This window comes from Rhinatrema bivittatum, chromosome 12 (assembly GCF_901001135.1).
Source record: "Rhinatrema bivittatum chromosome 12, aRhiBiv1.1, whole genome shotgun sequence".
NCBI classification, from domain to species: domain Eukaryota; kingdom Metazoa; phylum Chordata; class Amphibia; order Gymnophiona; family Rhinatrematidae; genus Rhinatrema; species Rhinatrema bivittatum.
This window is the reverse complement of record NC_042626.1, coordinates 76,129,420-76,156,823: the sequence shown is the minus strand read 5'-3', so window position 1 is coordinate 76,156,823 and position 27,404 is coordinate 76,129,420. Positions and strand designations below refer to the sequence as shown.

The window sequence follows — 27,404 nt, the reverse complement described above, 5'->3', positions numbered from 1 at the left end:
AAGTCATCCTGCAGAAATTTCAGGATCATGGGAATTTTGACTGTCCGCGGAAGGATGTCACGGTCTTCACACCAGGCTTCGAATATTCTCCATATTCGTATATAGGTTAAAAATGTGGAAAACTTGCGTGTTTGGAGCAAGGTGTCATTCACTGCACCTGAGTATCTGCTCTTCTTCAGGCGAATCCTCTCAATGGCCAGACCGTAAGCGAGAATCGAGTTGGGTCTTTGTGGAGGATCGGTCCTTGCTGGATCAGGTCCCTGTGTGGAGGTAGACACAGAGGGTTCCCCTCCAGAAGTCTTTGCATGTCTGCATACCACGGCTTTCTTGGCCAGTCTGGGGCCACTAGAAGTACTAGCCCCCTGTGGTGTTCTATCTTGCGGATGATCCCGCCCAGTAGTGGCCATGGAGGGAAGGCGTACAGCAGGTTTTCCTGTGGCCAGGTCTGGACCATGGCGTCGATCCCCTGGGATTGTGGTTCTCGTCTGCGGCTGAAGAACTTGGGCATTGGACCGGGTTGCCAGAAGATCCATGGCTGGAGTTCCCCAGCAGTCTATTATTAACTGGAAGGCTGTGGTTGACAGTCTCCACTCCCCTGGGTCTTGACTTTCCCTGCTGAGGTAATCCGCTGCGACGTCTTTTCCTGCGATGTGGGCAGCCGAGATCCCTTGTAGGTTTGCTTCCGCCCACGCCATTAGGGAGTCTATTTCCAGGAACACCTGTTGGCTTCTGGTTCCTCCTTCTTGATTGATGTAGGCCACTGTTGTGGCGTTGTCCGACATTACTCTGACAGATTCGCCCCGGAGTCTGTGACTGAAGCATAGGCAGGCTAGTCTGATTGCCCGGGCTTCCTGTTGTGAACGGCTATCTGATGGGAGGAGCAATCAGATAGGAGTTAGCAATCTGTTGGTATTTAGGAACTGAGTTGCTGGAGTTAGCAATCTGTTCAATTCAGAGTTAACAGTCTGCTTAGGAGTTAGCTGTTGTTATTTAGGAGAGTAGTGGGTGGATCCTTGGACCAGTGGCAGATGACTACACCCCCGGGGGAAGATCCCGAGAGGGACCACCAGTCAGGCTCAGAGTATGGAGACAGACACACACTAGTTCTTTTATTAGACAGTATACTGAACCACCAGAGGTGGCAGTAGTGAGCTGGAATGCCTGGCTGGGCTGTAGTCCCTCAGATACTGGAACAGCGATCCCTGGAGGCTGAGCTGTAGAGAAACTGAAATATAGTGAGTAGGCAGGGTATGCAGAGTTCTTGAACTGAACTAGATGGTAACACTCACACAATGTCTCATAGAAGCCCAGGAGCTGGAATGTATAGGCCCTCGAGGAGCGAGTACCTGGTTCCAGGGAAAGCTCTGAGAGAACAATGGTAACTCACTAATGTAGTTGGCAGTGATGACTTCCAGGCAGAAGAGAGTACAGAGTAAGTCTGGGAACAAGGGCCCTCGAGGAGCGAGTACCGGTTCCAGACTGTCACCTGAAAAACAAAGGAGAGAGCGAGGAGCGGGTACCCCTGGTAAGTCCGAGGAGGCAGAGTAGCTTGGAAGTTGGAGCGAGTCCATTGACATTCCGTTGCTAACTCAATTTGTTAGCAAAATCTAAGACCTTAAATATCCGTCGCGGGTGATGTCATCTTCGGGGGACGCCCCTGAGGTTCGCGCCAATGAGTCTCTGCTCCCAGGGATTTGGTACTTGCTCCTCGAGGGCCAGCTCTTCCTATCTCGGGGCTTCTCCATACTGGGGACTCTGTGAATATCTTATTGTACTCATTCTCTCAGTTCTTTTCACTACAGCACTGCTACCGGAGGAACCGCTGTTCCAGCACCCTGAGGGGGCTCCATCTTCTACTCACTACCGCCACCTCTGATGGCTTCACAAACTGTCTAAATAAAGATATAATCTGTGTTTGTGTGTCCAGAGCTGAGCCTGACCTGTGGCCCCTCACGGGACTTCCCCCCGTGAGCGTGGTCAGCTGCCACAGTGTCCAAGGGTCCACCCAAAACTTACAAAACATAACAGTCCTGTTGGGTGTCGAACCGGACTCCCAGGTATTCCAGAGATTGGGAGGGCTGCAGACAGCCCTTGGTTGCGTTGACGAACCATCTGAGGTTCTCCAGGAGATTCTTGACTCTGGTGGTCGTCTGATGACTTTCCTCTGGAGATTTTGCCCTGATCAGCCAATCGTCCAGATATGGGTGAATGAGGATTCCTTCTTTCCTCAGTGTCGCTGCCACTATGACCATGATTTTGGTGAACGTCCGAGGGGCAGTAGCTAGCCCGAAGGGTAGCGCTTGGAATTGGTAATGATGGTCCAGGATCGTGACGCACAGGAAGCGCTGATGATTGTGATGGACCGGGATGTGCAGATAGGCTTCTGACAGGTCCAGGGAGGTCAGAAATTCTCCCAGCTGTACCGCCCTTATGACCAAGCGTAGGGTTTCCATGCGGAAGTATGGTACCCTCATGTAGCGGTTGACCGACTTGAGGTCCAGTATGGGCCGGTACGTTCCCTCTTTCTTGGGGATGATAAATGGATGGAATAGTGTCCAGTATTTCGTTGGTGCATGGGCACCGGTGTTATAGCCTGTAAGGCGAGCAATTTGGTTAGTGTGGTTTCCACTGCTGTCCTCTTGGAGGGGGAATGGCAGGGAGATTTCACAAATTTGTCTGGAGGGATGTTGTGGAAGTCCAGAAAGTATCCCTCTCGAATGATGGTTAGGACCCACTTGTCTGATGTTATCTCGACCCATCTTTGGTAGAATCGGGCAAGCCTGCCCCCTATGGCTTCTTCCTGTTGATGGGTCTGTTGATTCTCATTGTGGGGTATGGCTGGGGCCTGGACCTGAGCTGGCTCCCCTCTTGTTGTGTTTGTTCCGAAAGGACTGGCCCCTGCTTGCGGGGTGAGGTGCTTGGTATGTATTCTTGTACGGTCTGAAACGCTGTGATCCTCTGCCCCTGGATGTTAGGAGAGAGGGAAATTGGCTTCTCTTGATCTTGTCCTCCAGTAACCGAGGTACTGGCAATTTGCCCCATTTGTCGGCTAACTTCTCCAGTTCACTTCCGAACAGGAGGGTTCCTTTAAACAGCATTCTCATGAGTTTCGTCTTGGACGTCGCGTCGGCTGACCAGCTTTGGAGCCAGAGTTGCCTTCTGGCTGTCACAATGGATGAGACGCTTCTGGCTGAAGTGCACACCAGATCGGAGGTCGCATCCTTGAGGAAGGATATTGCTGGTTCTAATGTTTCGACGGGCGTGGTTGTGTTCCTGGTCTGTGACAAGCATGCGCATGTCACCACAGCACAGCAGGCAGCGATCTGCAGTGACATAGCTGCTGCCTCAAATGACTGTTTAAGGATGGACTCCTGACATCTGTCTTGGGCATCCTTGAGTGCCGTTCCTCCTTCGACTGGAATGGTGGTGCGCTTTGTGACTGCGCAGACTATGGCGTCCACTTTGGGAAACCCCAGGAGTTCTTTGGCTGAGGGTTCCAGTGGATATAGGGCTTCTAGGGCCCATCCTCCCTTAAGAACATAAGAACATAAGAAATTGCCATGCTCGGACAGACCAAGGGTCCATCAAGCCCAGCATCCTGTTTCCAACAGAGGCCAAAAACCAGGCCACAAGAACCTGGCAATTACCCAAACACTAAGAAGAACCCATGCTACTGATGCAATTAATAACAGGGGCTATTCCCTAAGTATAATTCATTAATAGCCATTAATGGACTTCTGCTCCAAGAACTTATCCAAACCTTTTTTGAACCCAGCTACACTAACTGCACTAACCACATCCTCTGGCAACAAATTCCAGAGCTTAATTGTGCATTGAGTGAAAAAGAATTTTCTCCGATTAGTCTTAAATGTGCTACTTGCTAACTTCATGGAATGCCCCCTAGTCCTTCTATTATTCGAAAGTGTAAATAACCGAGTCACATCTACTTGTTCAAGACCTCTCATGATCTTAAAGACCTCTATCATATCTTGAAGCTAGCCTCTGGGGCATTCCATTCCAGGTCGATCAGCTGTTGTACGGCATTCAGCAATGGGAAATGGCGTGAGGCCTGACGGAGCCCAACCAGAAGAGGGCTCGTCTTTGGCTCCGCTGAGGCGCTTGTGTCTGGGATGGCCAGCTCCCTCAGGCTCCTGGACATGAGGTCTGGTAGTTCGTCTTTGGAGAAGAAATGCATCATGGTTCGGTATGGTTCCGTTCCTAGAGGGATTTCCCCTTCCTCCAGGGAGTCTTGGTCTTCCTCCGAGGTGTCCGTGTCCCCTAAAGTTAGGCTTTTGTCCGTAGGAGGCACGTCTCTGGGAGGCCGAGAAGGGCCTGGGAGTTTTGGGTCCTCTAGAGGAGGCTGTGGCTGTGTCATTAGTGGCGCCAGTTTATTTATTTATTTGTTTATTTGTTTACAGGCTTGTATTTACTGAAGTATTGGTGATGGCCTTCACTCCGGTTTACATTTTAACAACAAAATACATTAACAATCAAAATAGCAACTATAACATGTAAGAATTTATAGCAAAGATATATATTGAATTCAGAAGATCAACTTAAGCGCAAGGGTAGGAGATAAACTATGGAAAAACCTTAATAAGGAGAGAGAGAAATATACAATAGTATATTGTATATGTTTCCAGAGGGTGCTGGAAACATTGGTTAACACATGGTTCTGAGGGGGTACTGAGAGGGTGTTCTAGGGGGGAGATAAGATAGATTGTGACGGGGGGGAGGTGGGAGGGACTAGTGGAGATGGGAAGGGATTGTAGGGGAATTTTAGTTTCAATTGTGCCTGGACGAAGGTTTGTTGACCTTTAAAGAATTCCACCCAGGAAAAGGTTCCGGGGTCTATATTGAACCCAGCGGCGTTCCCCGAGGGCCCCGTCTGGAGGGCTGAGCTGGGGATAGAGAGGTCCGGGGTACAATCAGTGGATCCAGATTTCTGTACTGGCTGGGGGGGACCTTGCCCTGGTTCTCCCAGAGCCGTCTCGCACTGTAGGCACAGGGCAGTAGTCTCTTCATGCTGCACAGCTCTTATGTGCCAGGCTGGGCAGAGGGCTTGTGCCTTGGCTTTCTTGGCCGGTGGGGCCATGGTTTGTGCGCGTAGGGGCATTCAAACCCGGTCTTTGCGTTTATATGTGGACGCCGGGAGGCTTAGATATGCGCTCAGGGTGCACCGAGGGTGTGCGTGCAGGCTGCGAGGATATGCGTGCAGGCCGGTATGTGCGCTTATGGGGATGTGCGCGCCGCTGTGCGCTCAGCTGAACTTGTGCGCCCGGCGCTGTTGAGTGTGGTGCTATGCGCCCGGCACCCTATGTGCCTCGCTGTGCGCACGGCACCTATGCGTGCGCCGCTGTGCGCACACATATGTTATGCGCCCGGCTTGCCTTTGTGCGCACAGCTCAGTTAGGTGGACAGTATGGCGCCAGTATGGCCAGTATGGCGCCAGCGACCACGCGATTAAGATGGTGACCCCCCCGGAGGGTCTCCACATGAGAGGACCCTCAAGCCGGATCGGGGTCTAGCCTGGAAGGGGCTGCTCAACCTGATGGGACAGACGCCAATGGGCGATCTGTGCAGCTATCCGAGCTTCGGAGACCGGAGACTTAAGAAAGTTTTCTACCTTGTCTCGGCGCTTCCCGGTCTCGTGCCGGGCAGTCTTCGGCTGAGGTGGGAGAGGGAAATACCTTCACCGCCACGCTCGGTCTTGTACCCGCTGCCTCTCAGCCGCCCTCCTGGGGACTAAGTCTACGCCGGGAACCGGTTGCCAGACCGAGGCCTACCTCTGAGGGATCTCGGAAATCACCTCAGGAATTCTCGACGGGGGGAGGGACCCTTAGGTATCGCCGCAGGAGAGCGGGGCTCATCTTGTAGAGGTAAGATTTTGAATTTTCTTTCTTCTTTGGTTTGGATTTCCTAACGCTGAGCAAGCGTGTGTAGAGTCCCAAACTGCTAAGGAGACGGAGAAATACTGAAAAGCAGAGCTTCCTGCAGGGGTATATGAAGTGCTGACGTCAGATTGAAATCTGACTCCGTCTCCATCAGGAGCACACTAACATCTGGAGCTGATTTCTGTCCCTAACTGTCACACGACCCTGGCAACTCCTCTTTTTAACCTAGTTACAAGTCTGAGCACTGTGGAAGCCAATGGCACTGACAGTCTGACAGAGCAGGGCAACAGTCACACAGGCCGATGCAATACTGGCGCGTGTTAAATGGCTGTTCATGATTGAGTGCCCACTCCCTTAACGCGTACCAATCAACCTCTCTGGGGCACTCGATGCAAAAATGCAAATAGGCTGCCACGGTAAAAAGGAGGCGCTAGGGAAAATTGTGCACCTCTAGTGCCTCTGTGGCAGCGGGCGCCCAGGAGAGGTGGCTGTCAGCGGGTTAGGAAAACGGATGCTCAATTTACGAGCATCCATGTTCCTAACCTGACCCCCGGCACTCTTTTTTTGGGATGGGGGGAAATTTTAGTTCCTCTGCCTTAATATTACCACAATATTAAGGTGGAGGAAGTACAGAAAAGCAGTATTTTCTGCTTTTCTCTATATTTTTGGGCTCCTCCAAAATTAATGCCTGCTCGGGGCAGGCATTAATTTTGATAAGTAAGAATGTGCACGTCAGGCACAAATGCTTGTTTTATTTGCATTGTGGGGGGGGGGGGGGAATAGATCATAGCCTCATCAACATGCATTTGATGAGCGCTATTACCTATGCGCGTGATTGGACGTGTGTTTTGGATGCACTAACCCCCGTTTTGCATTGGCTGTGGGCAGCGCACAGTACTGCATTGGCCTAACAACACATCGACATTAAATGTTTTAACACAGTTACAAAGTTTTCTGAATCTGAATCAGTGGGAGAGGGATGGAGAATACTTCAGAGATACATGTTCCTCATTAAATGGCTCATTATTTGCTAGACCTCATCCTCTCAGGTATAGGGGTGCTGTACCCTCACACTTCCTCTCTACAATGTCACCTTTTTGAAACATTTGGTTCCCAAAGCGTGATAAGGTTCTTAGGAGAGGATTTTGCTTTCGACCACGTCGTATGATTCAGTGATGCTAGCACATCTCTGGCATCTCTTTAGGCTTGTCCTTTCCCTTGCAGTAAGCAGAAGTCTTCAAGGTGATTATGTATCACATTCACAAGTACAATACTTAGGCCAGGACCGGCATTACGGGAAGTAATGCAGAAGCTTGCCAGAGTGAGGAATCGGAAGAATGCAGGCAAGCCCATAGGAAGGAGATTACCCTGTCCAGCAAGGAACACATTATAAACTTCCGTGCAAACCTGGACTAAAATATACTACTAATCTCTCCCTCCACGTAAATCTGGGCTAGGATACACCAATAAATACTCCCTCTACACATACCTGGGCTAGGATACATCAGTAAATACTCCCTCTACACACACCTGGGCTAGGATACATCAGTAAATACTCCCTCTACACTTACCTAGGCTAGGTCTGCGAGGTCTTCCAGCCCCAGTCAGGCCATCCCTCCATTTTCTTCGTCTCAGCCGGCCGCACCACTGCCGACGCCGTCGTCACACCAGCCCCCCAGGCGCACGAGCGCGATCCCTCAAGGCTCTTAAAGGGCCAGTGGCGGGAAACCCTCCCGCGGCCCCCACCGATGACATCAGGACAAGGGACTATTTAAACCTTGCCTGGGAGGCAGGATCATCCTGCATATTAATAGAATCATCCAGATTCCTGGGATCAACCTCAGCACCAGCACGCCGCAAGCCCATGCACTTAAGCAGATCTCCCGAACCTCCCGTCGATGCCAGCCTTGGCCTCTTAGATGGGGCCCTAGTCCATCTCTCTCTGGATCTCTTCTCTCCTGCACCCTTCCGTGCCAGGAAGGCTCTGTGTAACAGCAGGACAAACTCTGGAGAAAACTCCTCCGGTTCCTCGGCCCCATGTGAGAGAAGACTGCCATTGGAGCCAGCACCTCCCTGCTGATTCTCCTCATCCCCCTGTACCACAGGGGAGAGAACATAAGAAAGAACATAAAAAAATGCCACACTGGGTCAGACCAAGGGTCCATCAAGCCCTGCATCCTGTTTCCAACAGTGGCCAATCCAGGCCATAAGAACCTGGCAAGTAAGCGAGGGGAATCTCCATGCTCCCAACTGGCTGAAAAGCCCAGGACTCGATTCCCCGCGGTCATGACAGAACTGTGAACCCAACCCCCAGGGGCCACAGGTGTGGCCCCTGATGATCGGGAGGCCCTCCTCTCCTTGGAGCCACCCACAGAGGTTCTCTCTGCTCCTGATGCACAGCCTGTGCAGAGGGAGCGGGAAGTAAGACGAGCCGACCAGAACCAGCAGACCCTGTAAGCTGCCATGTGCGGCTTAGGTGCCATCCGCCATGTGGCAGGAAGTGTAATACGGCCCAAGTGCGCCGACACTGAAGTAGGCCGCACCATATGGCTGCCGCACTGCTTTGGTGAAAATGCATGAAACGCGTCGGCTAGAGCCACGTGCGGCAGGACTCAGTGGCCAAAGTGACGCACGCACCAGACTGACTGCTCCACAAGCTTTTTCCTTTGGCCTCTGTTGGAAACAGGATGCTGGGCTTGATGGACCCTTGGTCTGACCCAGCATGGCATGTTCTCATGTTCCTTCAGCTCTCCCTCCTGCAGGCTCGAACAGCTCCCACTGTCAGACACTGGCCTCAGACTGAATCTCCCAGCCTCACAAGAACAAACAACCCTGCTCTAGTTTCCCCTTCCTAAAAATCTTTTTTTTTTAAACTTAATAAACAAAGAACAAAAAAAGGGTATTCCCTGAGCAGCAGCTGGCGAGTGGAGTCGTCGGAGGTAAGAGGGAGCCAGTCCCCTGGCTATCAAAACCTCCGGAAGAAACAGGCTACAAAAGACAGGAGTTTCCAACTCCTGGACGCCCGGCTCAACCAGAGGAATGGCCCACAAAGGAACCCAACAACTCGGAGAACTCCACCAACTTCTTTTCACTATCTCCACACTGCAGGTTTGCACCTCTACCATCTGCTGGAGACAGAGAAATACTGAGGGACTGCAGGTGGCACTCTCTGTTATGTAGCAGTGCCTCAAGGCTTTGTTCTCTGCCTCCATCTGCTGGTAGGGATGCATAAACCCACTTGTATGGACTGATCCGGGGTACGAATAGGAACAGTAAATACTCCCCCTACAAACACCTGGGCTAGGATACACCAATAAATACTCCCTCTACACACACTAGGGCTATGATATATCAGTAAATATTCTGTCTAAACACACCAGGGCTAGGATACATCAGTAAATACTCTCTCTACAGACATCTGGGCTAGGATACACCAATAAAAAATCTCTCTACACATACCAGGGCAAGGAGACACTAATAAATATGAGATTTATACAAAAACTCATCAGCATGATGCGATCCATATCGCGAATGCCGGTATAGAAAAACACTAAATAAATAAATAAATAAAAATAAAATACTCCCTCTACACACACCTGGGCTAGAATGCACCAACACATACTCCTTTTACACGTGGCCTAGGAGATATCAGTAAACACACCTACCCTTAGGAGTCTCTACGGGGTACCCGCTCCTCGGGGGCCTCTTTGCTTCTTTCAGGTGCTATCAGGAAACCGGTACTCGCTCCTCGAGGGCCCATGTTCCCTGAGTCGCTGCCTGCAACCTCTACCCTTTAATTGGAAGAACTAACTTACAGTTACCATCAGTGAGTACAGAAAAAATCTCTATCCACAGTACTGCTTCACTGGAACAAGGTACTTGTTCCTCGAGGGCCTGCCCTCTGCTCCAGTGCCAGACCTCTCGTCTAGTGGAATCTCTGTTACTGCTAAGTGAGTACAACACTACTGAATCTCTCTGCTCTAAGGGATCAGATACTCGCTCCTCGAGGGCCTGCTCTCCCTGCCTCGGAGCTTCTCCTATTTCTACATTGGGACTCTGTATGCTAATTCTATTGTGTGCTCATAACTCTCAGTCTCTTTCCACTACAGCACTGCTGTGCAGAGGATCTGCTGTTCCAGCGTTCTGTGAGAGACGCGCCCAGCTGGGCTCTACACCACTGCTTACTACTGCCACCTCTGGTGGTTCCATACACTGTTTAATAAAAGATTCAAATCTGTGTTTGTGTGTCCAGAGTCTAGCCTGACACCGTGGTCCCTCACAGGACTGCCCCCCGTGGGCGTGGTCAGCTGCCACCGTGTCCAAGGATCCACCCAAACACCATTAACCACAACACTGGGCTAGGATATATCAGCAAATATTCCTCCTACACACACCTGGGCTAGGGTACACCAATAAATACCCCCGCTACACACACCTGGGCAAGGATATATCAATAAATATTCCCTCTTCACACATTTAGGCTAGGATATATCAATAAATACTCGCTCTACACACACCTGATGATGCGTTGGAGGTGGACCCTTGGGCCGAGGTGGGGTTGACGCAACCCGTAGGCAAGGACCTATGGGTCCCCACCATCAGCAGGTGGAGTGGGCTGATAGGCAGAGGCCGCTGGAGCTTCACCTATACCAGCCCTTGTTCCCTGCAGGTTGAGCCCTTGGGTGCCGGGGTCAGCAGGGCTTAGGTGGGCCTCGAGATAGGATAGTAAGAGAAGCAGGTTCAGCCCAGAGACAGCAGGCGAGGGATGGAGTAGTCCTACTCTGGACTGGGTAAGGTTCTGGAAACTCGAGCGCCAAGGAGACAAAGGCAGATTGGGGGCACTCGAGCAAAGATAGGCCGAAGCCTAGAAAGTCCACATCCAGGGAGTAGGCAGAAGAGGCGTCCAATGGTAGGCTTGAGTCAGGGCCAGCGGCAATCCAGGGGCTGTGGCAAGCAATGCTGAGGTATGATCACGGAGATAATCAGTAGCGTACTCAATCAAGGCTGAAGTCAAATTACAGAGAAGTCAATAGCGTAGTCAGGCGAAGCGGAGGTCTGGATCTGGAGATAGGCAATACGTGGTCAGGCAAAGCAGAGGTCTGGGTCTGGAGATAGGCAGTAGCATAGTCAGGCAAAGCGAGGTCAAAGTCCATGTAATCAATCCGAAGCATAAGCAGGACAAGAACAAGGAGAACAGGAACCAAAAACAATGATGAGTAGAGACGAATCTCTAGCAGCAACGAGTACTCGAGTAGTGAGGAGACCTGTTGCAAAGGCAATCCTATGGAGCGGGGCCTGAGCTTAAGTACTATGCAGCGGTTGATGTCATCATCCGGGGCTGTGGCCAGGTTCCCGCCACGGTCCCTTCATAAGGATTAGCGATGCGTGCGCGCGCGCATAGAGAGGGGCACGGCGCGATTGGTGGCGTCTCTCCGCGGGCCACGCGGAGAGGTCCAACAAGTAGTGGCATCAGGACCGGGAATGCTGGAAGCTGCAGCAGGGCTGGAGGCACCGGGGAAGGCCCGAGGTTGAAGCTGGCAATCCACCGTCACCAGCAAGGAAGAACCAGAAGCTGGAGTCCTTAAGAAAAGGTGAGAGGGCCGTGCCATGGGTCTGCCGCGGCCGGCACGCGTAACACCTGAGATAGTACATATCAGTAAATATTCCCTCTACACATACCTGGGCTAGGATACACCAATAAATACCCCCTCTACACACACCTGGGCAAGGATACATCAATAAATATTACCTCTTCACATATTTGGGCTAGGATACACCAATAAATACTCCCTCTAGACGCACCTGGGATAGAAGACACCAATAAATACTCCCTCTACACACACTTAGGCTATGGTATGTCAACAAAAACTCCCTTTAGACACACCTGGGATAGTATATATCAATAAATACTCCCTCTACATATACCTGGGGAAGGATGCATCAGGAAATACCTCCTCTACACACTTATATCAGTCAATATTCCCTCTATACATACCTGGGCTAGGATATATCAGTAAATACTCCTCCTAAACAAAACTGGGCTAGGATACACTAATAATTATTCCACCTAAACACCTGGGCCAGGGATATTTATTTATTTATTTATTTTTGGATTTTATATACCGGATGTTCCTGTATAATATACATATCACACCGGTATACAAGGAAGAAAACTATCGCCTCATTGGCGGTTTACATTGAACAGTTAAACAATTAACAATTAATACTTATCAGTAAATATCAGTAAATACTCCCTCTACACACACCTGGACAAGGACATATCAGTAAATACTCTCTCTACACATACCTGTGCTAGCATGCACCTATAAAAACTCCCTCTAGCACACCTGGTCTAAGACATATCAGTAAATACTTGTGATGGCTCACCGTCCGTGAGGCCTCGGGCGCCGCCCTTCCGTCGTCCGTCCGGTGCTGCCACCAGCGGCCAAGGTTCCTGGAGTTCGACACGCTCGAGTAAATCCCGGGGTCCGGGCCTCCGCTGGCCCTAGTTTGGCTGGGCTCCTAAGTTCCCTTCATGCAGGGTTGGGGGTAAGCAAGCCCCCGATCCCCCCAAAGACAACACAGAGAGAGAGTGCTAGTTCCTTCAAAGCAGTTTATAACATACCACCTGGAAACATTACATGAGGGCTTTCCCATCCCCCTCCAGCCATCCGGTTCTCTTACAAGCAGTCCTATTACAGAGTAACCTTTTACTTCTTATGCTTAGCGCTATTACAGGACCTACCCCAACAGGCCCCTTTAGAGCCCTCCTCCCAGGCTTCCCCTTTAGGCTAAGGAGTATACTTTACCCCACACAGCTTACTCGGTATCCATATATGAACTGGAGGACTCCTCTCCCCCTGAACCTACCTCCATCTCTTCCTCCTCTGACTCTGAAGAGCTGGCTTTTTGTGGCCAGTCCCACCAAGGGGGCACGCCCTCTTCCTCCACCTCCATGGACTCATCGGTGTCTGCCTCATTAGCGTCTATGCCCTTCACCTGTTCGCCTTCGGGCTTTCCTCCCCTGTCTGGTGGTGTTTCAGGGAAGCTGGGATTCGTAGTTCTTCTCTTCTTCCCTTGCGCCCCCTGCTGTCTGGCTCTGGTACTCTTGCTGCTCTTATGGCAGCTTGTCAGCTCCTGCCTGCGGCCGGGCTGCGCTACATCACATACTGCCTCCACCCAAACCCGGGCTAGGATAGATACACCAATAAATACTCCATCTACACACACATGGGCTAGGAGACACCAATTAATTCTCCCTCTACAGACCTGGGCTAGGATATTTCAGTTATATCTCCCTGAACACACACACGGGCTAGGATACGCAAATAATTATTCCATCTACACACAGACAGGAGCTAGGGTACAGAAATAAATACTCCGTGTACACTCCCCTGGGCTAGGACATATCAGTAAATATTCGTTCCATGCAATCCTGGTTATGCATACAACAATAAATCCTACGCCTACACACACCTGGATGATGGTATATCAATAAATACTCCCTATAGACACACCTGGGCTAGGATATATCAGTAAGTACTCCCCCTACTCAAAATGGGCTAGAATACACTAATATTTATTCCACCTAAACACCTAGGCTAGGGTATATCAGTAAATCCTCCCTCTACACACACCTGGGCTAGGATACATCAGTAAATAATTTCTCTACACCTACCTGCACAAGGATACTCCACTAAATAGTCTCCCTACACACTTGGGATAGGATATATCTGTGAACAGTTCCTCTACACACACCTGGGCTAGGATATCCAATACATACTCCTTTACACATGTGGGCTAAGAATTATCATTAAATATTCCATCTACACAAATCTGGGCTAGTATATATGTCAGTAAATAATTCCTCTGCTCATACCTATGCTGGATACACCAATAAATATTCTCTCTACATATACCTGGGCAAGGAGATACTAATAAATACTCACTCTACATACACCTGGGCTAGGATACACAAATACATACTCCCTTTACACACATGGGCTAGGATATATCAGTAAATACTTCCCCTACACAAACCTGGGCTAGGATATACCAATAAATACTCCCTCAACACACACTTGGGTTAAGATGCACCAATAAATACTTCATCTACACACCAGGCAAGAACATATTAGTAAATATTTCCATTAAACACACTTGGGCAAGGAGAAATCAATAAATATTCCCCCTTATACACAGCTGGGCTAGGACACACCAATCAATACTCCCTCCATGGTATCCAGGCTAGGATATATCAGTAAGTACTCCCTCTACAAACACCGGGGCTATGATATACCAATAAATATTCCCTCTACGCACACCTGGTCTAGCAGACACCAATAAATACTCCCTCTACACACCTGGGCTAGGATATATCAGTAAATACTCCCTGTACACACACCTAGGCTAGGGTACATCAATAAATACTCCCTTTACACACATAGACTACGATATGTTGGTAAATACCCCAATGAATATTCTCACTACCTACACCTAGGATGGATACACCAATAAATACTCCCTCTACACACACCTGAACTATGATACACCATTAAATACTCCCTCTACACACAACCTGGCTAGGATATACCAATAACCACTCCGTCTACACACCCCTGGCTAAGATACACCAATAAATACTCCCTCTAAACACACCAGGGCTAGAATACATCAATAAATACTCCCTCTACACACACCTGGATTAGGATACACCAATAAATACTCCCTCTACACACACCTGACCTAGGATACAACAATAAATACTCCCACTATACGTCTAGGGTTATATATATATCTCAGTAAATACTCCCTCTACACAAACATGGATTAGGATGCACCAATAAATATTCCATCTACCCACCAGGCTAGGACATAATAGCAAATATTCCATCTACACATACCTGGGCTAGGATACACAAATCAATAGTCCCCTACACACCTGGGCTAGGATATATCGGTAAATATCCGTTCTACACACACATGGTCTAGGATATATCAGTAAATACTTCCTATACACACACCTGGGCTAGGATACACTTATAAATAAACCCTCTGTACAGAACTGGGCTAGGATATATAAATAAGTATTCCCTGTACACACACCAGGGCTAGCATATACTCTCTCTACACACACTTGGGCAAGTACACATCAATAAATACCCACTCTACAAACACCTTGCCTAGGATACACTATTAAATAATCCCTCTACACACACCAGGGCTAGGATACACCAATAAATACTCCCTCCATGGTATCCTGGCTAGGATATATCAGTAAGTACTCCCTCTACAAACACCGGGGCTATGATATACCAATAAATATTCCATCTACGCACACCTGGTCTAAGAGACACCAATAAATACTCCCTCTACACACCTGGGCTAGGATATATCAGTAAATACTCCCTGTGTACACACCTAGGCTAGGGTACATCATTAAATACTCCCTCTACACACAACCGGGCTAGGATATACCAATAAACACTCTGTCTACACACCCCTGGCTAAAATACACCAATAAATAGTCCCTCTAAACACACCAGGGCTAGGATACACCAATATATACTCCCTCTGCACACACCTGGGCTGGAAGTAAATACTCCTGCTATACACACCTGGGCTAGGTTACACCAATAAATATTCCCTCTATACAACTGGGGTAGGATATATTCATAAACACTCTCTCTGCACAGAACTGGGCGAGGGTATACCAATAAATAGTCCCTCTAGACACACTTGGGCTAGTATATATCTGTAACTTCTCCCTCTAAACACACCTGGGCTAGTATATAACAGTAAATACTCCCTCTACACATACCTGGGCAAGCATACACCAATAAATCTCCTCTACCCACACCTTGGCTAGGATACACCAACAGATATTCCCTCTACACGCACCTGGGCAAGGAGACACCATTAAATACTCCCTCTACACACACCTGGGCTAGGATATATCAGTAAAAACTCTGTGTTAAAACACCTGGGCTATAATACTCTCTCTACACACCTCGGCTAGTATATATCAGTATATACCCCCTCTACACACACCTGTGCTAGGATGGATCAATAAATACTCCTTCTACACACACCTGGGCTAGAATACAACAATAAAAACTCCACCTGTACACACCGAGGGTAGAATATACCAATAAATTCTCCCTCTACACCACACCTGGTCTATGATACATCAATAAATATCCCCTCTACAAACACCTGGGCTAGTATATATCAGTAAATACTCCCTCTACACACATGTGGGCTAGTATATATCAGTAAATATTCCCTCTACGCATACCTGGGCTAGGATACACCAATAAATAATCCCTCTACACACCTGGGTAGGATATAGCAGAAAATACTTCCTCTACACACACCTGGGCTAGTATATCTGTGTAAATGCTCCATCTACACACCTAGGCAAGGATATCTCAGTAAGTACTCCCTCTACAAACACCAGGGCTATGATATACCAATAAATATTCTGTCAACGCACACCTGGTCTAAGAGACACCAATAAATACTCCCTCTACACAACTGGGCTAGGATATATCAGTAAATACTCCCTGTGCACACACCTAGGCTAGGGTACATCAATAAATACTCCCTTTACACACCTAGACTACGATATGTTGGTAAATACCCCAATGAATATTCCCACTACACACACCTAGGCTGGATACACCAATAAATACTCCCTCTCTCAACATACCTGGGCTAGGATACATCAATAAATACTCCCTCTACACACACCTGGGTTAGGATACACCAATAATTACTCCCTCTACACACACTTGGGCTTGGATACACCAATAAATACTCCCTCTACACACACCTGGGTTAGGATACATCAATAAATACTCCCTCTACACACACCTCGGTTAGGATACACCAATAGATACTCCCTCTACACACATCTGGGTTAGGATACATCAATAAATACTCCCTCTACACACACCTGGGCTAGGATACACCAATAAATACTCCCTCTACACACACCTGGGCTAGGATACATCAATAAGTACTCCCTCTAAACACACCTGGGTTAGGATACACCAATAAATACTCCCTCTACACACACCAGGGTTAGGATACATCAATAAATACTCCCTCTACACACACCTGGGTTAGGATACACCAATAAATACTCCCTCTACACACACCTGGGCTAGGATACACCAATAAATACTCCCTCTACACACACCTGGGTTAGGATTCACCAATAAATACTCCCTCTACACACACTTGGGCTAGGATACACCAATAAATACTCCCTCTACACACACCTGGGCTAGAATACATCAATAAATACTCCCTCTACACACACCTGGATTAGGATACACCAATAAATACTCCCTCTACACACACCTGGGCTAGAATACATCAATAAATACTCCCTCTACACACACCTGGGTTAGGATACACCAATAAATACTCCCTCTACACACACCTGGGTTAGGATACATCAATAAATATTCCCTCTACACACACGTGGGTTAGGATTCACCAATAAATACTCCCTCTACACACACTTGGGCTAGGATACACCAATAAATACTCCCTCTACACACACCTGGGCTAGAATACATCAATAAATACTCCCTCTACACACACCTGGATTAGGATACACCAATAAATACTCCCTCTACACACACCTGGGCTAGAATACATCAATAAATACTCCCTCTACACACACCTGGGTTAGGATACACCAATAAATACTCCCTCTACACACACCTGGGTTAGGATACATCAATAAATATTCCCTCTACACATACCTAGACTAGAATATACCAATAAATTCTTCTACACACACCTGGGCTAGGATACATTAATAAATATGCCCACGACTCACACCTGAGCTAGGATACATTAATAAATACTCCCCTCCCTCTACACACACCTGGGTTAGGATACATCAATAAATACTCCCTCTACACATACCTAGACTAGAATACACCAATAAATTCTTCTACACACACCTGGGCTAGGATATATTAATAAATATTCCCTCTGCTCACACCTGGGCTAGGATATATCATTAAATACTACCTCTACACACACCAATAATTACTCTCTCAACACACCTGGGCTAGGAAATATCAATATATACTTCCTCTACAAACACCTGGGCTAGGGTTCACCAATTAATACTCTATCTAGATGCCTGGGCTAGGATATATCAGTAAATACACCCTGTACACCCACCTGGGTTAGTATTTTTCAGTGAATACTCCATCTAAACACCTGGGCATGGATCTCAGCAAATACTCCCTCTACACACAACTGGGCTAGTATATTTCAGCAAATACTCCCTCTATATAGACCTGGGTTAGTATATTTTAGCAAATACTCCCTCTACATAGACCTGGGCTGGGATACACCAGTAAAGACTCCCTCTATACACCTGGCCTAGAATACATCAATAAATACACCCTCTGCTCACACCTGGGCTAGGATACATCATTAAATACTACCTCTACATCTACCTGGATTAGGATACACTAATAAATACTCCCTCTACACACACACACACCTGTGCTAGGATCTATCAGTAAATGCTCCCTGTACACACACCCTTGCATGGATATACCTCCTCACACATCTGGCCTAGGATATATCAGTAAATACTCTCTCTCCACATGCCTAGGCTAGGATACACCAATAAATACTCCCTCTACACACATCTGGCCTAGGATATATCAGTAAATGCTCCCTCTACACATACCTGGGCTAGGATACATCAATAAATACTCCCTCTGTTCACACCTGGGCTAGGATATATCATTAAATACTCCCTCTACACACCTGGGATAGGATATATCAATAAATACTCATTTTAAACATACCTGGGCTAGGATACACCAATAAACCTTCCCTATACACACCTGGGCTAGGATATATCATTAAATATCAGTAAATACCCCTTCTACACAACCTGGACTAGGATGCACCAATAAATACTCCCTCTACACACAGTTGGGCTAGGACACACTAATAAATGCTCCCTCTACACACACACAAGGGCTAGGATACACCTATTAATACTCCCTTTGAATATACCTGGTCTAGGATACTCAAATAAATATTCCCCCCACACACCTGGGTTAGGACATATCAGTAACTGTTCCTGCTATACACACCTGGGCTAGGATATATCAGTAAATATTTGCTCTATAGACAATACTCATAAGACCATAAGAACATAAGAAATTGCCATACTGGGTCAGACCAAGAGTCCATCAAGCCCTGCATCCTGTTTCCAACAGTGGCCAATCCAGGCTACAAGTTCCTGGCAAATACCCAAAAACTAAGTCTATCCCATGCTACTGATGCTAGTAAGAGCAGTGACTATTTTCTAAGTCAACGATTAATAGCAGGTAATAGTCTTCTCCTACAATAGCTTATCCAAACCTTTTTTTAAACCCAGTTACACTAACTGCACTAACCACATCCTCTGGTCTGTAGTTTCCCGGATCGCCCCTGGAGCCCTTTTTAAATATTGGGGTTACATTGGCCACCCTCCAATCTTCATGTACAATGGATGATTTTAATGATAGGTTACAAATTTTTACTAATATAACAACCTCAGAGATCCAAGCAGTTTTGAAGAAAATGAAACCCTCCTCTCATCCCTTCGACCAAATCCCCTCTAAACTGCTACTACTAATCCCCGACTCCATCTCCAAAGCATTGGCGGACATCATTAACTGTTCTCTATCCCAGGGAATCTATCCAAATGATCTTGATCTGGCCTCCATCAAGCCACTCCTAAAGAAACCTAATCTGGACCCTAAAGATCCCAATAGCTTCCGCCCGATCTCCAACCTCCCATTTATAGCCAAGGTCATGGAAAAATTAGTCAATACACAATTATCGGCTTATATCGAAGACCACAAAATTCTGTTCCCCTCCCAATTTGGATTCCGAAAAGCAGTTAGCACAGAATCCCTACTCATATCCCTGACAGACTATCTCATCATGGGCCTAGACAAAGGTCACTCCTTCTTACTGATTCTCCTGGACCTTTCGGTGGCGTTTGACACTGTTAACCATTCCATCCTTCTAAACCAATTGTCAAACATCGGAGTAACAGGAACTGCTCTGGCCTGGTTCAAAACTTTCCTTGATAACAGAGGCTACAAGGTTAAAATACACAATAAAGAATCACTCCGTCACCATTCCTCCCTGGGAGTTCCCCAGGGTTCTTCCTTGTCCCCCACCCTCTTCAATATTTACCTCCTTCCACTATGCAAGCTGTTAACCAAAATGAACCTAAAACACTTCTTATACGCCGACGATGTCCAGATCGTGATCCCCCTAAAATAATCTATTACTAAAACACTTGAATTCTGGGAAAACTGCCTCCTCACCAACTTAAACCTAATTCTAAATTCCTCTAAGACCGAACTCCTTCTCATCTCCCCAGAAAACAGTACTATCACCTCAAACACACCAGCAAACCTTCACATCACCCAAGCAAGAGACTTAGGGGTTATCATTGATAATCGGCTAAACCTTAAACCCTTCATCAACCAAACAACTAAGGACTGTTTCCATAAGCTACATGCCTTGAAAAGAATAAAACCACTCCTTCACTTTCAAGATTAAAGAACGGTTCTGCAAGCTATAATCTTCTCTAAGATAGACTACTGTAACTCTATCTTACTAGGTCTCCCCTCTTCTCACACCAAACCTCTTCAGATGGTACAAAATGCGGCAGCCAAAATACTGACAAACACGAGGAGAAGAGACCGCATTTCTCCCATCCTTAAAGACCTACACTGACTGCCAATCCACTACAGAATCATTCATAAGGCCATTACCACAATCTTTAAAGCCATCCATCACCAAGCTCCACTAAATCTACAAATCCCATTCAGAAAACATACCTCCTCCAGACCAACTAGAGAAGCCTACAGAGACTCACTACATGTCCCCCATGCCAAAACCTCTCAACATATATCATTTAGAGTCCGGGCTTTCTCTACAGCAGGACCATCTCTATGGAACTCTATTCCACTGGAACTTCGTCAAAAACCGTGCCTTCGAACATTCAGAAAAAGGCTTAAGACGTGGTTGTTCAAACAAACATTTCCAGACCCTATTTGAATCGCATATTAATGACAACCACAATCAGACATTCTTAGAACACTGTAAATAATGGCTCTTTCTGTTAAGTTCCTTTTGACTTTCCTCCACCCAGTTTTTCACATCCTGTTTTATTGTAACTTCAGAGTTTTTCATTTCACTTGTTACAGTTTTTCAGTTCTGTTCAGTTATTTATTTTAATTTACACCCCCTGTTAAATGTAAACCAGCATGATGTGATTCTAATCATGAATGCCGGTATAGAAAAACGCTAAATAAATAAATAAATAAATAAATAAATAATAGATCTGAAATTTCATTTTTGAGTTCTTTCAGAACCCTGGGGTGTATACCATCTGGTCCAGGTGATTTACTACTCTTCAGTTTGTCAATCAGGCCTACCACATCTTTTAGGTTCACCGTGATTTGGTTCAGTTCATCTGAATCATTACCCTTGAAAACCTTCTCTGGAATGGGTATCTCCCCAACATCCTCTTCAGTAAACACCGAAGCAAAGAAATCATTTAATCTTTCCAGGATGGCCTTATCTTCTCTAAGTTCCCCTTTTACTCCTCGATCATCTAACAGTCCAACTGACTCCCTTGCAGGCTTTCTGCTTCGGATATATTTTAAAAAGTTTTTACTGTGAGTTTTTGCCTCTACAGCCAACTTCTTTTCAAATTCTCTCTTAGTCTGTCTTATCAATGTCTTACATTTAACTTGCCAACGTTTATGCTTTATCCTATTCTCTTCTATTGGATCCTTCTTCCAATTTTTGAATGAAGATCTTTTGGCTAAAATAGCCTCTTTCACCTCCCCTTTTAACCATGCCGGTAATCATTTTGCCTTCCTTCCACCTTTCTTAATGTGTGGAATAAACCTGGACTGTGCTTCTAGGATGGTATTTTTTTTTAACAATGTCCACACCTCTTGCAAAATTTTTACCTTTGTAGCTGCTCCTTTCAGTTTTTTCTAACTATTTTTCTCATTTTATCAAAGTTTCCCTTTTGAAAGTTTAGCGCTAGAGCTGTGGATTTACATACTGTCCCTCTTCCTGTCATTAATTCAAATTTGATCATATTATGATCACTATTGTTAAGCAGCCCCACCACAGTTACCTCTCTCACCAAATCCTGCGCTCCACTGAGAATTAGATCTAAAATTGCTCCCTCTCTCATCTGTTCCTGAACCAATTGCTCCATAAAATTGTCATTTATTCCATCCAGGAGCTTTATATATTTATTTAGATTTTTATATTCTGCTTTTCACACTTTTTTCAGCACTTCAAAGCAGATTACATTCAGGTACTGTAGGTATTTCCCTATCCCCAAAGGGTTTACAATCTAAGGGGGTCATTTATCAAAATGCGGTAAGGCGTTTTCGCATGCGTTAAGGGCTTATCGCATGCGAAAAAGCCCCGTTTTCGCATGCGATAGGCCTTTAAGACATGCGAAAACGTGTTTACCGCATGCGATCGCACCATATCGTATGGTGCGATGCAAATGCAGAAACAGGGAGGAGTAGGGGCGGAGAGAGGATGCAAATGCAAAACCTGGGCGGAGAGTGGGCTGGGTTAGCCTGCCTGCGAAGAGGTATCGCAGAGCCATAACGCCAATTTTAACAACACCTCTTTCAGATGCGTTAGGCTCTGCAATAGCAGCCGGGACCATGCGGTGAGTACCTTCGCCATTTGCGATGCGGTCCGTTAGCATACACCACGCCCCTTTTGCTATCGCATGCGGTACGTACCGCATTTTGATAAATCCACCCCTAAGTTTGTACCTGAGGGAATGGAGGGTAAAGTGGGACTCAAATACTGGTCTCCTGGCTCATAGCCCATTGCTCTAACCACTAGGCTACCCCTCCACTCTCTAGCATGTCCAGATGTTACATTTACTCAGTCAATATTGGGGTAAATGTACATCTGGTAGGATATATCAGTAAATACTCCCTCTACACATACCTGGGCTAGAATATATTATTAAATACTCCCTCTACACACACCTGGACTAGGAGATATCAGTATATACACACGCTTGGGCTACAATTTATCACTAAGTATTCCCTGTGGCCCACAATATATCACCAAATATTTTCTCCATGCTAGGCTATGGTCACTCTGTACAAATGTGGCATCAGTCACTCTATATCCCTAAATTCTTTCCCTGTTTCCATATTTTTATCACATTTACCACTCCCCCTAGGCTTATGAAAAATATTTTAAGAAGCTTCCTTGTGAAAATGAATAGGAGTGAAGACCTCGACAGGCCCTAGTATCCTATTCACTACTCCAAGGGTCCCAAAAAGAAATTTAAGGTGGAACTCGAGGTAGGGGATGGGTCCAGCGTGATCTGGGGGGAATCTGTTCACTCATATCAAACGAAGGAGTTAATACCTACTAGTCTGTCCATCATTCATCCGTCTGTGTATCCAGAAATAAGAACGGGGAGGCTCCTTCTCAGATCTTTTCATGCAGTAGTTTGGCCATGTAAAAAGCTTGTTCCAAAAATTCTCCTCCCTTCACTGTGTGCACTGATCAGAGGGGAGCAGTAGTGAAACAGCCCCGTGGGCAGTATAACCCCCTCCCAATATACGGTAATTCTTTATGAAATACTGTCACCATATACCAAGGTGAGATACAGTACCGCACCTCCTCCCAGAAAACCTTGCCGCTTCTTGCTTTGGCCACTCGCACCTACGTGTACCACCTTTAATAAACAGACACAGGCACAAACATACGTGCAACTCGATGAGACTGGACATAAACTTTCCTGCTTCTACACTGCTCTCCAAGTTATATACTGCAGCTGCTTCTCAGAAAAAAACACAACCGGCCGCCAGACAGGCTCTTCATCCTGCAGCCCAGCCTCCACTCTGAAAGAGAAGAGAGTCCCAAGGAGTACTCACCACCTCCGAGTTCTCCAGTCCATACAGATACATGATGGACTAGCTGCTTTCCTAGCACCAGCAATGTGACTCCTGGGCCCTGCAGAGGGCTCCTCCCAGCCCCTCTGAGTGTCAGCGAAGTCCCGCCCCTCCCCACATGTCCTTCCAGCCTCAGAACTCCAAGGAAAGGTGCCAGCTGAGGAGGGGAAAAGCTTCCTCGGGTCCTAAAGGCATGATCACAGCTGGAGAAACAAAGAACCCCCACCCCCACATACAAAAAAGCTGTGGCAGCCTGGAGCTGGGGTTTGGGGCTGCCTGTGTGCACTGGACACTGGAAGGGGCAGACACACAAGACAGCACGGGCCCTATGTGAGCAGGCTGCTGTTGTACGTGTGGCTCTGTGTTACTGGACGTGTGCATCAGGGAGGTTCTCCTCACTCAAAAGCCTTTTACCCCAAAACTTATCTCAGGAAAGCATGAGGTAGCAGAGTGGCGACATAGCCCCCGCAGTGCCTCCTCCCAGAGGGGCGCTATACAAGGGGTAATTTCTCCTAGAATGGAATCCTCCACCCGCTCTAAGGGCACAGCAGATGATGTGGGGCTGAGCTGACTCTGTGCTATGTGACCCTGGCTCCTCCCTCAGCTGATGAAGGGAGTGCAGCTCTAGCAAGCTAAGGCCTAGATTCATCAGTCCCGCGGAATGATGGGGGCGGGAGGGCGCTAGTGTGCAGCCGGCCACATCACCATACTATCGCCCCCATAACGCCACGCTAAAAGGTGGTGCTATTTCCTGGGCTACTGCCGGCGAGAATGTCCAAAACATTATCACCGGCAGCAGTGCCGCCACCCCATTTCCCTGAACCCCTCCCTAACTCCTCCCTAACTCCACCCCTTTTCCCCTAATTTTAATTTTACCGCCACGATAAGCCCATTATCGCGTGCGTTAGGGCACCTTGGAAAATGACCCTACAAGTCACACTGAGTTAGACCAAGAAAAAAGTCTCATCTACTGTACAATTTGTTTGTTGTCCCTTAATTCTGCATATAGCCTAGGGGCTAAGAGGGAACCTTGCTTTTTGTTGTAAAAGGGAGCTCTCCATTGCTAGCCACCTTCTCCAAGAATCATGACTAGTGAAAGGTGGTAAAGTACACGTGTGTGTGTGAGTGTGTGTGTGAGTGTGTGTGTGGAGTAATTATGTGAGTGTGTTTGTCTGTGGGGCTGTTTCTGCTGCCTCCCTAAGCTTTCACCATGTCTGCAGGTCCCGAGCTCCAAGGAGTGATACAGGCTGGGCTGAGTGTCTGTTATCTCTTCCCCCCACTCCATACAATTTCACATGTCTCAGAGAGACATCCCCTTACTCACAATCCCACAGCGTCTCACAGAGACATCCCCTTCCACACAGCATCTGCTCTTGTCTACATCCCCAGCCTCACCCCATCCCTCGCCAAGCTCTCACAATATTACAACACTGACACCCCCTCTGCCCCACGCTGGACCCTGCACCCCTCTCTGCTCCCTTTGCCCCTTGCTCCTTCACTTGCTGGCCTGAGACTTAGGGGTAGGGGTGTGTGTGGGGGGGGGGGGGGTGTGAGGGGGACCTGAAAGGAGCGCGAGGAGAGAGTGAACAGACCCCACCCTCCCAGCACTGTTAAAGTCTCTTCCTCCCTGGCTCTGCATTCAGTTTTTATAAGCAGAACAGCTGCCTCTAAGGTTGAGGGGGGGGGGATGGGACAGCTGACTGTACTCCTCCACCCTCCAAGCTAAGTTCAGCACCAGTTTGGGGAAGGAGGAGGAGGGGGAGGGGAGAGACAGGCTGAGGTGGCCACTCAGCTATGAGGAATTCTGGCTCTAATCTCCCACAGCTGATGGAGAGGCAAGGCAGGGGCTGGGGTCACCTCGGAAAGTCAGAGAAGGGGGTGGGGGGAGACAGACAGACAGACAGAGCTCACCAGGAGTGGCTGCGGGATCTTGTCTGCAGTGTCCATGCCACCCAGGGCAGTGCAGAGCTGGGCTCCGGGAGCAGCCTGGAACCTGTCCTGCCCGAACAGCTCCCCTCAGAGAAAGTCTCCAGTTACAGAAATACTGCAACCTGTTAAAATATATTTAGCCATCCCTGAGAAGATAGAGAGCAGAGCCTCCCCCCACTCCATGTGAAAGAGAGGCCTGGTATTCATGGCGAGACACCCTACACCATGCTTACGCCACGCTGGCATATCCACACTCTCTCTGCAGGGGCAGAAGTCAGGAAAGCTTTCTGTACCCACTTGAGTGGAATAGATCTGGTGCCGCAGGATGAATGGCGAACGCTCCTGTCCTTGTTATGCTGAATCCTGCAGAGCCTCATGCCCTACTGCGTACCCCACCCCTCCCTACCCTCGGGCCTTCCAAACAATAATGGCGCTTCACTCCAGCTGCTCTCTCTAATCAAGCTCTGGGAGGAAACCACAAATAGCAGGAGCCACCCCAAAACCTCTGACCTGACCCTGCTCCTGCAGGATTTGGTAGTGGTGGGTGGGTCGGGGGGGGGGGGGGGGGAGCCTACATTATAGAGGTATTTTCCTGCTTGCCCAAGAGCTGAATATAGACCAGCACAGACCCCTCCTCCTCCTACAAAGTGGAAAATCAGTGCCCCGTGTGTGGCTCAAAGCAATCAGGTGTGCTGTCTTTTGACCCTGGGAGTAGGCATGACAAGGTTAATATTTCAGGGAGGGGAGGTCTGATACCCCAGAAACAGTGGAGGCCACCAAGTGCAGAAGCACAGTGTTTGGTCTAAACACACATCTGGTAACTGCCAGGTTCCAGGATGGAAGAGCCCCTGTGCCCATGACGCAAGCTCTGTCTCTCAAGAGGGCAGGGAGAGGGAAGGGTAACAGGATGGGGCTGATAGAGGGAGGGAGGCAGGGTCACATCCAAGGTGAAGCTTCAGTCTAACACACCTGCCTATTGGGGACAGCTCTGGCACAGAATCAGGTCTGGTTCATCCATTACGCAAATTAGGCAGTCACCTAGGGCGCCAACATTTGGAAGGGGGGGGGGAACAGGAAAAAACCTCAGGTGCTGCCAACCCATTTAATGCCCGGCACCTCAAGAGAGAAAGGAAGATGTGGAGGATGGACACAGAGAGGCAGTTAAGTGGCTGGGAGAGTTTGAGAGAGAAGGTGCTGGGCAGTTGATGGTGGAGTGTAGAGGATTCTGGATAGGTAGTGGGAAGAGAGAGAAGGTGCTGGGCAGTTGATGGTGGAGTGTAGAGGATTCTGGATAGGTAGTGGGTAGAGAGAGAAGGTGCTGGGCAGTTGATGGTGGAGTGTAGAGGATTCTGGATAGGTAGTGGGTAGAGAGAGAAGGTGCTGGGCAGTTGATGGTGGAGTGTAGAGGATTCTGGATAGGTAGTGAGTAGAGAGAGAAGGTTGCTGGGCAGTTGATGATGGAGTGTAGAGGATTCTGGATAGGTAGTGAGTAGAGAGAGAAGGTGCTGGGCAGTTGATGGTGGAGTGTAGAGGATCCTGGATAGGTAGTGGGTAGAGAGAGAAGGTG

At 47.8% G+C, this 27,404-nt stretch overlaps 1 protein-coding gene across 3 annotated transcripts in view; it reads right to left on the bottom strand.

Moving 5' to 3' along the window:
- Positions 1–25,933, bottom strand: part of CACNB1 (calcium voltage-gated channel auxiliary subunit beta 1) — a 61,470-nt gene extending 35,537 nt beyond the window's left edge. For all 3 annotated transcript variants that reach the window (XM_029572975.1, XM_029572976.1, XM_029572977.1), the window contains exon 1: positions 25,820–25,933. In XM_029572975.1, the coding sequence (XP_029428835.1) occupies positions 25,820–25,855 (36 nt within the window). In that variant the 5' untranslated portion in view covers positions 25,856–25,933. The remainder of the gene's footprint in view (positions 1–25,819) is intronic.
- Positions 25,934–27,404: the final 1,471 nt, after the last annotated feature.